The sequence below is a fragment of the Manacus candei genome, unplaced genomic scaffold (genome assembly GCF_025592945.1).
Source record: "Manacus candei isolate 608988 ecotype Guabito, Panama unplaced genomic scaffold, ASM2559294v1 h1tg000014l, whole genome shotgun sequence".
Taxonomy (NCBI): domain Eukaryota; kingdom Metazoa; phylum Chordata; class Aves; order Passeriformes; family Pipridae; genus Manacus; species Manacus candei.
The window spans coordinates 78,364,154-78,374,471 of record NW_026138062.1 but is presented as its reverse complement, the minus strand read 5'-3'; the positions used below and the strand labels follow the sequence as shown (position 1 = coordinate 78,374,471).

At 53.0% G+C, this 10,318-nt stretch overlaps 1 protein-coding gene across 1 annotated transcript; it reads left to right on the top strand.

The window, feature by feature from the left end:
* The first annotated feature begins 5,844 nt into the window (after positions 1 to 5,844).
* Positions 5,845 to 9,182, top strand: LOC127467220 (somatotropin-like). Its single transcript, XM_051778918.1, has 5 exons — positions 5,845 to 5,887; positions 6,361 to 6,524; positions 7,113 to 7,229; positions 7,586 to 7,747; positions 8,982 to 9,182. The coding sequence occupies exons 1-5, from the start codon at positions 5,878 to 5,880 to the stop codon at positions 9,180 to 9,182; spliced, it is 654 nt and encodes a 217-aa protein (XP_051634878.1). The 5' UTR covers positions 5,845 to 5,877.
* Positions 9,183 to 10,318: the final 1,136 nt, after the last annotated feature.

Sequence of the window (10,318 nt, the reverse complement as noted above, 5' to 3'; positions counted from 1 at the left end):
GGGTTAGTTTGCTCTCTGCCAGCAAAATGGAACTCGAAGCAAGGGAAGTCTGGTTGCTCATGCCTGTAGCTGGTCTTCAGATGCTGCCAAGAGCAATCTGAGGAGCTGTTTTCTGGGGACACTGGGAAGAGTTGATGGGGAGGGACTAAATTCCAGCCTAAAATCCAGCTCCTCCTGTGCAGGGATCCCCAGAGCATCACCCTGTTGGGATCACAGAGTAACCCAGGCTGGAAGGGTCTGGACTAGGTGGCTTTCAAGGTCCCTTCCAACCCAAACCATTCTGTGGTTCATGTGCCTGTGCCTGCAGCCAGTGTTTCTGCAGGGCTGGTTTCCAGAGAAATATTATAATTCAAATTAACTGCACAGAAAACTGTAGGGAAGAAGTGTCTTGCTGAGAGGGGTTGTGCAGATGATAAAAAGAAAGCATGGCACAGTTAAGAAATAGGATCATTCTTTGTTTAAAGAAACCCCACATAAAATGTTTTAAAAAGAACCATATAAAATGTCTTTAAAAAAGCACGTAAAATTTAAGCTTAAACTGGTAAATCCAGCAAGGTAATTGGTGTGACAGGGTTTGTGAGAGGCCAGATCCTTGTATTTGCCTGCCCAGACTGCAGCCCAGCCAGAGCTGGGGTGCTGGAATGGGAATGAATCACGACTGGATTTTGCAGCCAGCCCCGGGTTCAGGGCTGGAGAACATCTGTCCAGTCCTCATCCAATACTCATCTCCCCCAGCCCTGACAGCTCCTCTGGTTTATGAATTCACTCCCTGCTGCTGACCAGAGCCAGCCCCGTGCACAGGGCTGTGACAAAGGAAGACAATGAGGGACCTCTGCCAGCACAAATGCCCAGAGCCTGCAGCAGCTGAGACAGGCTGAACACATTTGTGAGAGGGGATGGGGATGGAGAGGCCCAGATGGTCCCCAGCCACAACAGAGGACTCCTTGTATGCATTCCCACTGGGAACGGGCTCGTGGCTGGGTCTGTAGGGAGGCAAACCTTGTGAACATGGGCTCTCTGGGGAAGCTCAGACAGCACAATCCAGCTTCACCCTGATTTTCCAGCCACTGGGTATTTGCAGGGCTTGTGTTGGCTTTCCCTTTCCATTTGCTCTGCGTTTACAAGGTGTTGGATGCTCCCACCAACCAAGCCCCCTCCCGGCAAATCCTGCAGTGCTTCATCTTGTTTCCTCTGGGAAACAAAAAAAAAGAGGGAATTAGAGTCGTGGTTTCCACTAAGCCTTTGCTGGGTCAAGGCTTCCTCTCTGCCTTCTGCTGTGGTGGCAGAAGCAAACTCTCACTCAGAGGGAGGGGAAATGCTGGCTATAAAATCACCCCAGCCATTAAAGCTGCAGGTGATCAGCCTGCAGAAGGTGTTGTGAGGGTGTCAGCCGTGTTTAACAGCGTCTGCATGTGATTGATGGCTCTGCCCTGGGCCATCACCACTGAAATTACCCCTAGAAACAGGCAGGTCTGAGCAGAAGGGGCTCATGTGGGGAAGCACAGGCTCTGCTGCACTGACCCACTGTTAACCTGTGCTTGCTGCACCACCGAAGAGCGGCAGAGCCACGAGAAGGGGTTTCACAGAGCAGAAACCAAGTGTGTTGTGCATTAATCCATCGCTGGAGTCTGGAGACATCACCAAGGGCTGGTCCTGCCTACCAGCAGAACCCAAAAGCTGACATAGAATTGTAGAAATTATCTTTAGATTGATTTTTTTTAAAATAATTTTTACAGTGCTCTTCTAGAGCAATAAACTTATTTCTGGCAGGGGAGAATGTTCTGCTTATTTCCCCCAAATTCATCCAGACTATTGCATCGAACTGGAGCAACCTGGCCTAGTGGAAGGTGTCCCTGCCCATGGCAGGGGGGTAGAATAAGATGACCTTTAAGGTCCTTTCCCTCCCAAACCCTCCTATGACTCCCTGATTCCTTCAAAGATGGCAGCTTGGAAGAATTCAGCAGCCAGGTTTCCCCACTGAGCAGAACACCCGAAGCAAATCCTGCTGATGGAAATATTCAGTGACCACAACCTGAGCTTGGCTTTCTTGTAGGCTCAGAGCAATTTCCCCAGAATATCAGGACAATATATGGCCTTTCTTGAGGCAGCAGGAGCACCATCATAAATCCAGGTTTTAATTGACTTGCAGACATTTGCCAGCATTTCAAATTCGGTTTTCCTGGTGAGCTGTGGTCACATCGGTAACAGTGATGCAGGGAAATGAAAAGGAAATCAGAATACAGAACCAGGCAGATATTAGACCACAAATATTCATTAGTGAATCACAACGATGAAAAGGAAATGAGTCACAACCCTAATGCCCTGAGGAGCAGCCAGAACACAGCTTGATCAGAATCTCCAAGGACCAAATCTTTGACTGATAGATGAGTTTTTCCCCCAAAGTGTCCATATTAATAAATGGGTAAAATATGACCAGCTCTGAGCTCGTTGTTATAACTGGGTTGAGGAATGCCCAGGAGCCAGGCAGGTGGTCAAACAACAGCCTTTCCATCCCTGGGAGCTGGTCCCAAGCACCTCTGGAGTGTCCTGGGAAAGGGTTTTTCCAGCTGAAACAGTGGGAAATGTTTCTGAGAGGGAGTGCTCCTCGAAAGCCCATTCCACACGTGGGGAAACTGAGGCAGGCAGCGGGTGACTTTCCCAAAATTCCAAACTGAGTCCCGGACACGTAAAACTGCAGCTGAGCTGCAACTGTTCAGTTGAGTGCAGTTGAACTGATGGCTCCTGAGTGGCAGCTCCTGCTGGGAGGCACAGGATGGTGTCAGAGCCACTGCTGGAGAGACAGACTGACAAAGGGGGGGATGGATGACTCTTCCCAGGGTGTGTTTTATTCCCTGCTGCTCCCTGTTCCTGGACAACTCGCTGCTGCTGCATTTTAACTTAAAACCTGGGGGTTTTTTTAAGTTAAATTGACTGGGTTTGCTTTGTTTTCAGCAGAGTAGATTAGATTTATTTTTAATTCACCTGTCTCTCTGCAGTCATTATCTGCTTTCCAGCTGAGTTGCTAATGAGCGTCAGGACCATCATTTTACTGATGGAGAAACTGAGGTTTGGGCAGTGGCTGTGACATTCCCCAAGGCATGGGGAGGGAATATTGCTGGGATCTGAAATCCCTGGAGCTGGTTCCTGTGCTGCAGCCCCAAGCCAGTCACAGGGAAATTGCACTCCATAGGTACAGTGTGACTGACTGCTCTTGCACACTTCCCTGGGAATGGCTTTTCTGAAGGCTAATTAGCGTGGAAAACCAATCCCAGAAGCGAGGGAGAGAGGTAATGATCCATGTGGCAAAGCAGCACAAGCAGGGGACCCCCAGGCCGAGCAGTCAGGCAGAAACTCAGCAGGCTTTGGACTGCTTGAGTGAGAGGCCAGGCTGAAAACATCCACCAGCATTTAGGGATGCAAAAACCAGGAGGTTTTCTCAGGGAAAACTGTGGTACAATATATTTCCACAGGTTGGAAACTGGAATCAGGGGTGCTTAAACAAGGGTGGCCAGTTTTGCATGGATTGGGTTGCAGCCCTGGTGCTCTTTAGCCCCAGGGAGCTGCCAGGAAAGATGGAGAGGGACTATTTACAGGGGCCTGGAGGCACAACACAAGAGGGAATGGCTTCCCACTGCCAGAGGGCAGGGTTAGATGGGATAATGGGAAAGAATTCTTGGCTGTGAGGGTGGGGAGGCCCTGGCACAGGTTGCCCAGAGAAGCTGTGGCTGCCCCTGAATCCCTGGAAGTGTCCAAGGCCAAGTTGGAGCAGCCTGGGCTAGTGGAAGGTGTCCCTGCCCATGGCAGGGGGTGGCACTGGATGGTTTTTAAGGTCCCTCCCAACCCAACCCATTCCATGATTCTGTATCTTACTTGTTCTGCTGGTGATGCTCAGGGTGAAGTGGGTGGACATGGGACCATCCCAAAGACAGCTGAGGGGTTTTTTTACTCTTTCAAAAAAGAAAAAGAGCTTGGAAATTGCAGAGTGACACGTTGTATTTACAAGATGCTCCTTTAGGTTGCAAATGCTGGTATTTGAAAGCTATGAAAAGCCAAACTGAGATGTGAGAGCTGCTTATGCAACTGCAGTTCTGCCAGGGGTGTGTGTTTGCTCAGCCCATCATTTCAGTCACATCCTGCCTTCCCCACGATGCTTCTGCCTCAATTAATGCCCAGAGATGACTGGGGGCAAACCAAGCCTCAGGAGAAGCACACAGTCTGGATCATCCCACATCTCCAGACTTGGCTGCAACCATAAAATGTTGATTGAGCACCATGTTCTCACTGCCAGAGCCAGAGAGGCAGCCAGTGTGGGCCAAGACAGGGGTGCCAGGAGCTGCAGTGGTACCTCACCACCATTCCCAGGCAGCAGAGCGTGGGCTGGGCTGGGGAGCTGCTGCTCTGCTCATCCCTGGCCAGTATTGACATATTTAAACCCAGTGTGGAGCAGAAAAACACAACCAGATGTTGGCTGCTATTGTGTGACAGGACACCTGATCCTGCAGGACCCACTGTTCCCTCTGCTCTGGGCACTGACATTTACCCCATGGCACCCCCCCATCTCCACCCTGGGGGTTCTTGGAACAGCCCACGCTCTCCCAGCATGCTTATTAATTTATTAACCAGCCCTCCACCCCTGCTCCAGCTGCCCTGGGGTGATGCTGCTTCTTGGAAACTGGATCCACACCTGGCAAACCCAGGGCCTGGGGAAGCCAAACCACCACCCAACCAGGGGCAGGTGCTGGACCCCAGACAAAAGATCAAAACAGTGTGGTTTGGGGCAGTAAAAGGGGAGTAAAGGGCCTTTAGGACCTCTCTGGAGCTGCCCACATGAGGTTCTGCTCAAGAGCAAGGATGGGTGTGCTGTGACCTGCCCTCTTCAAGGCCAGCCTGGATGGGGCTTGGAGAAACCTGGTCTAATGGAAGGTGTGCCTGCCCATGGCAGGGGGGTTGGAACTTAGTCTTTAAGCTTGCAACCCAACTCATTCCATGATTCTATGATTCTCTCCCCCATCTTCTCTTCCCCTTCTCTTCTGTCTCCTTTCCACACCAGCCCTCTGCTTAATCTGCTGCAGGAGAAGGAAGATGCTCACACATATTTTACATTTTGGTAGAAATTGAAAAAAATGGGATGAATCTGGCAACATCCATCCAGCTCCATCCCCACTAACAATAAAGGGGAAAACACCACAGAATCACAGAATTGGTTAGGTTGGAAAAGCCCTCTGAGATCATTGAGTCCAACCATTCCAAGGCCACCACTGACCCATGTCCCCAAGTGCCACATCCACAGGGCTGTTAAACCCCTCCAGGGATCAGACTCCACCACTGCCCTGGCCAGCTGTGCCAGGGCTGGACAGCCCTTTTGGCTAAGAAATTTTTCCTCATATCCAATCTAAACCTCCCCGACCTAAGTTGTCATTTGCTTTAAGTGAGGAATCTCCCAGACTGGCCAGTGAAGCCTGTGAACTGCGGGCCAAGGCTGCAGAGCCAGGCAGGAAAATCAGGTGGACAAAGCAAATGTCACCACGTAAAAGCACTGATGTGACTTGGGACGGGTCTTCCAACGGCCAGGAAACTTTTATTTGCAATAAACAGCAGGATATGGCGAAATCCTGGAGCCCTGATTTCACACTGAGGCAAACAACGTGCCCGGGCTGCACATCTGTGTATGGATGACCAGGGTGAGGTGGCACCATTGTGAACACTTGTGCATTTATGCACAGAGAAGGTGCAGAGCTGTTGTTGTGATCGTGGACAAGCAGATCCATTTTAAACAGACCCCCTGCTATATAAAGGGGGGCTCAGCAGTTCCCCTTGCCTCATGAAAGGGAGAAATATTCACTGTCAAGCAACACCTGAGCAACTCACCGGGCAGAAATGGCTCCAGGTACTTTTTATTTTGGTTTTCAGGGATTTGCCAGTGCTGCCATGTGTGGAGAGTGATGGGAGATGATGATGGGGTGGTACTGTGGTGGGACAAACTCTGGGACAGCCCTAACTTAAAGTATGGCAACTTATAAACCAGTGACAAAGAATGCCTTTCCCTGCAGTGTGACTTTAATCCATGAACTAATCTTTAGCCTAAACAGGGCAAGGAGAACAAGGCCAAGCCACAGTTACAGTTGTTGTTATTAATGTAAATGCTGGCAGGGATATTAAAATTCATATTCCAAGCTTAGGACAAGGATCAGCATGATACCTGGATTTTGGGGAGGGCTGAGCTCACCCTTGATGCCAGAAGGCACCAAGGCAGAGGACCCCTCAGCCATGGAGAGAAGAGAGTGGGAATGAATTCCCAGGTGCCACCCCCTCCTCAGCACAGTGCCCCAAGGCCTGCTGACACTTTCTGCTTTGCTGCAGGGTCCTGGTTCTCTCCTCTGGCCATCGCTGTGATCACGGTGGGGCTGCAGTGGGCACAGCCAGCTGCCACCTTCCCAGCCATGCCCCTGGCCAGCCTGTTTGCCAACGCTGTGCTGAGGGCTCAACACCTTCACCTCCTGGCTGCCGAGACCTACAAGGAGTTCGTGAGTGCTGGGGCCTCCTCTGCCTGAGCTTGATGGCTTGGGGATGTGTGACAGGGACCTCTCGGCCACTGCTGTGCCCTCTCTCTGCTTCCCAGGAGGCTGAGGGCTGTGACAGGATAGGACTGCACCCTGTCTCCCCCTCTCAGCTCTCTGCCCCTGCTCTGATCCTGCATGCCCCCTTTCCCGGACCATGGCTGCACATGGCACAGATATTTTGCCGGACTTTCCTGTGGCAGTCACCTTTTGCCCTGGAGAGTCTGAGTGCTTAAACCCCTCCCGTTTCTGCTCCTGCCAGGATCTGCCACGAGCTTTTCCTTTGGCAAGAGCTGTACTTTGGGGCCATTTCCTCCTTGGGAGAACCTGGTCCCAGTGGTTTGTGTTCACCTCAGCACCTTGGCTTAGTGAGAGGAAGACCCTTAGGTCCAGTAGCTATTGTGCCAAGACAATATTCCTGCTTCCCAATCCTGTCCAGAGGCACCTCATGTCTCACATCCACTTCTTGCCAAGAGTAACCATTCAGGACAGCTTGGGAAGGTCTTCCAGAGGACATGGGCAACATGTCTGGGTGTACCTGGGCTATCTCCACAGGAACGCACCTACATTCCAGAGGACCAAAGGCACACAACCAAGAATTCCCAGGTGGCGTTCTGTTACTCGGAAATGATCCCTGCTCCCATGAAGAAGGATGATGCCCAGCAGAAATCCGTAAGTCCTCCCCCTCAGGGCAAGCACAGACCTGTCTGAGGAGCCCAGCTGTGCTTCAGGGCAGGAGCAGAGGGTTTCCACCCGTGCACACTCGGGTGCTTCATCCCTGCCCTCCCAAGAAAGATATAACCTTGGTTACACTATGAATCACATTCCCTTCCCAGGGATGAGAGAAGCTCTTGTCTGCACAGGACACAGGTCTGGGTGGTGCTCCCCAGCCCGAAAACTTGGTGTCTGCTGAAGCTGCAGGAGCTGTAGCACATCCCTGGGTCACCTCCAGGCTGCTCCAGAGGCAGCAGGACACCCCACCAAACACCTCCCCCCACAGCTTTGAGCCCTTCCTGTCTTATTTTCAGGACATGGAGCTTCTCCGTTTCTCCCTGGCTCTCATCCAGTCCTGGCTGACCCCGGTGCAGTACCTGAGCAAGGTGTTCACAAACAACCTGGTTTTTGGCACCTCAGACAGAGTGTATGAAAAGCTAAAGGACCTGGAGGAAGGGATCCAAGCCCTGATGAGGGTAAGTCACAGCACATAGTGTGATTATAGGATAAGAGATCTCCCAGTCACGGGGCACTCAGCTCTTGGGGATCCAAGGACCATGAGAAATCTCCCCACCTTCCACTCTGAAGGCCAGTGGTGTCCTGTGGACTTTGCTCACCTTTAGACAGTGAGATCATGACACCCCCCCTGCACAGGATAAAAGAACACAGAACAAATGTTAACACCCATCACAGAGCAGAACTGATCAGGAATCACAACAGTCGACACCCAGAGTCCACCCAAACCCAGCAACAAAAAATATTCAGTTGTTTAAATCCACTGGAGTAACAGCAACATAATGTTTGCTACATCTCCATGCAAAATACTCAGAAATGGGGCAAATTTCCTCCCTCCCTGCAGCCTGTGCCCAGCTCTGTTCTCACTGTAGCATCCCCCCTGTGTCACTGCCCTTCCTGCAAACGCAAACACTCAAAAATATGTTTGAAATATGCTTTGAGGGTGGGGGGAGAACCTCCTGAGCTCATCTAAAGCTCAGGAGGAGCCTTGGCACTGGGCCAAGGAGGAGGATCAGAGAATCCCAGAATCACTGAGGTTGGAAAAGGTCGCCGAGTCCCCCCTGTGCCTGATGCCGACCTTGTCCCCCAGCTCAGAGCACTGAGTGCCACAGCCAGAACTTCCTGGGACACCTCCAGGGGTAGGGACTCCACCACCTGCCTGGGCAGCCCCTGCCAGTGTTTTTCTGTGAAGAAATTCCTCCTGCTGTCCAACCTGAAAAACCTCTGGCACAGCTTGAAGCTGTGTCCTGTTGTCCTGTCCCTTGTTCCCTGGGAGCAGAGCTCGATCCCCCTGGCTCCCCCCTCCTGTCAGGGAGTTGCAGAGCCAGAAGGTCCCCCCTGAGCCTCCTTTACTCCAGGCTGAGTCCCCCCAGCTTCCTCAGCTGCTCCCGGTGCTCCAGCCCCTTCCCAGCTCCATTCTCTTCCCTGGACACGCTCCAGCCCTTGTCTGAGGGTCCCAGAACTGCCCCCAGGGCTGGAGGTGCCCCAGCAGTGCCCGCACAGGGACAGGCAGTGCCCTGGCCCTGCTGCCACACTGTGGGTCACACCCTTTGGGTACCACCCGGGCTCGTGTCCATCCACTGCCACCAGCACCTCCAGGGCCTTTCCCAGCTTCCCAGCCGCTCTGCCCCCAGCCTGGAGCAGGGGGTTGTGGTGTCCCATGCTCATTCCCAGCCCCTGCCCATCGTCCCCCAGGAGCTGGAGGACCGGAGCCCGCGGGGGCCGCAGATCCTCAGGCCCACCTACGAGAAGTTCGACGTGCTGGTGCGCAGCGAGGACGCGCTGCTGCACAACTACGGCCTGCTGGGCTGCTTCAAGAAGGACCTGCACAAGGTGGAGACCTACCTGAAGGTCATGAAGTGCCGGCGCTACGGGGACGGGAACTGCGCCGTTTGACCCCGGCCGCGGCTCCGACCCCGCTCCGGCCCCTCGCCGGCCACGGCTGCCCCGCTCCTTGGAAAGAGACCCGGAGAATAAACCTGCTACAGCCAACGTGTCTCTGGGTTTTGGGGGGCACAGCCCATCGGGGGGGGGAGCTGGGAGGGATGAGCAGCCAGTGGGGCAGGGTGGATTTGGGGCTTGAGGTGTGGACTCCGGGCTAAGGGAGCGTATCTGGGGCCTGGGCAAGTGGGGAGCGGATTTAGGGGTAGGTTTGGGCTGGGGAGAAGGTTGGGACTGCGGGTGGATTTGAGGCTGGCGGGCAGATTTGGGAGTAGATTTGGGGATGGGGAGTGGATTTGGGTCTGAATGGGGAGGACTTGAGGCCAGGGGGTGCAGATTTGGGACTGGAGGGTGCATTTGGTTCTGAAGGGACAGGATTTGAGGCTAGGGCGTGCAGATTTGGGGCTGGACGGTGCATTTGGGTCTGAGGGGCATGGATTTGAGGCTGTGGGGTGCAGATTTGGGGCTGGAGGGTGCATTTGGTTCTGAAGGGGGAGGATTTGAGGCTAGGGGGTGCAGATTTGGGGCTGGAGGGTGCATTTGGGTCTGAGGGGGCTGGATTTGAGGCTAGGGGGTGCAGATTTGGGGCTGGGGTGTGGATTTGGCACTGGGGGTAGTTTTGGTGGTAGACTGGGTAGAGATTTGGGACTGGGGGGTGGATTTCAGGCTGGAAAGGGTGAGGTTGGAGCTAAGCATGTGGATTTGGGACTAGGGGGTAGACTTTGGCAAGAAAGAGCAGAGTGCAATAAAAAATAAAGTGCAAGAACAAGAAGGATGAGCTTGTGCCACCAACGTCAGGAGAAGACTTTCCAGAGACACCTCTTGTATGGAAAAGGTGCTGGTGTTACCACAAATCAGCAAATAAGAAACCCCTCAGGCTCAAGTTGTGAGCATTAGCGGGCAGAGATTCTTTTACTGTGAGGACTGGACACACAGGAGGATCCTCCTCTAATCATGTGTGTGACCCCCTTGGGGCTGGAAGGGGCAGATTTGGGAGTGGTGGACTGGATTTGTGGCAGTAGGAGTAGCTTTGGGGCTGGAAGGGGCGGATTTGGAACTAGTGGAGCGGATTTGTGGCAGTGGGAGCAGAT

Bases quoted from the DNA above. Each gene is read 5' to 3' on its own strand.
- LOC127467220 (XM_051778918.1), top strand. The intron at 7,230-7,585 runs GTAAGTCCTCCC...TCTTATTTTCAG, and splicing joins ATGATGCCCAGCAGAAATCC to GACATGGAGCTTCTCCGTTT. The intron at 7,748-8,981 runs GTAAGTCACAGC...ATCGTCCCCCAG, and splicing joins GGATCCAAGCCCTGATGAGG to GAGCTGGAGGACCGGAGCCC.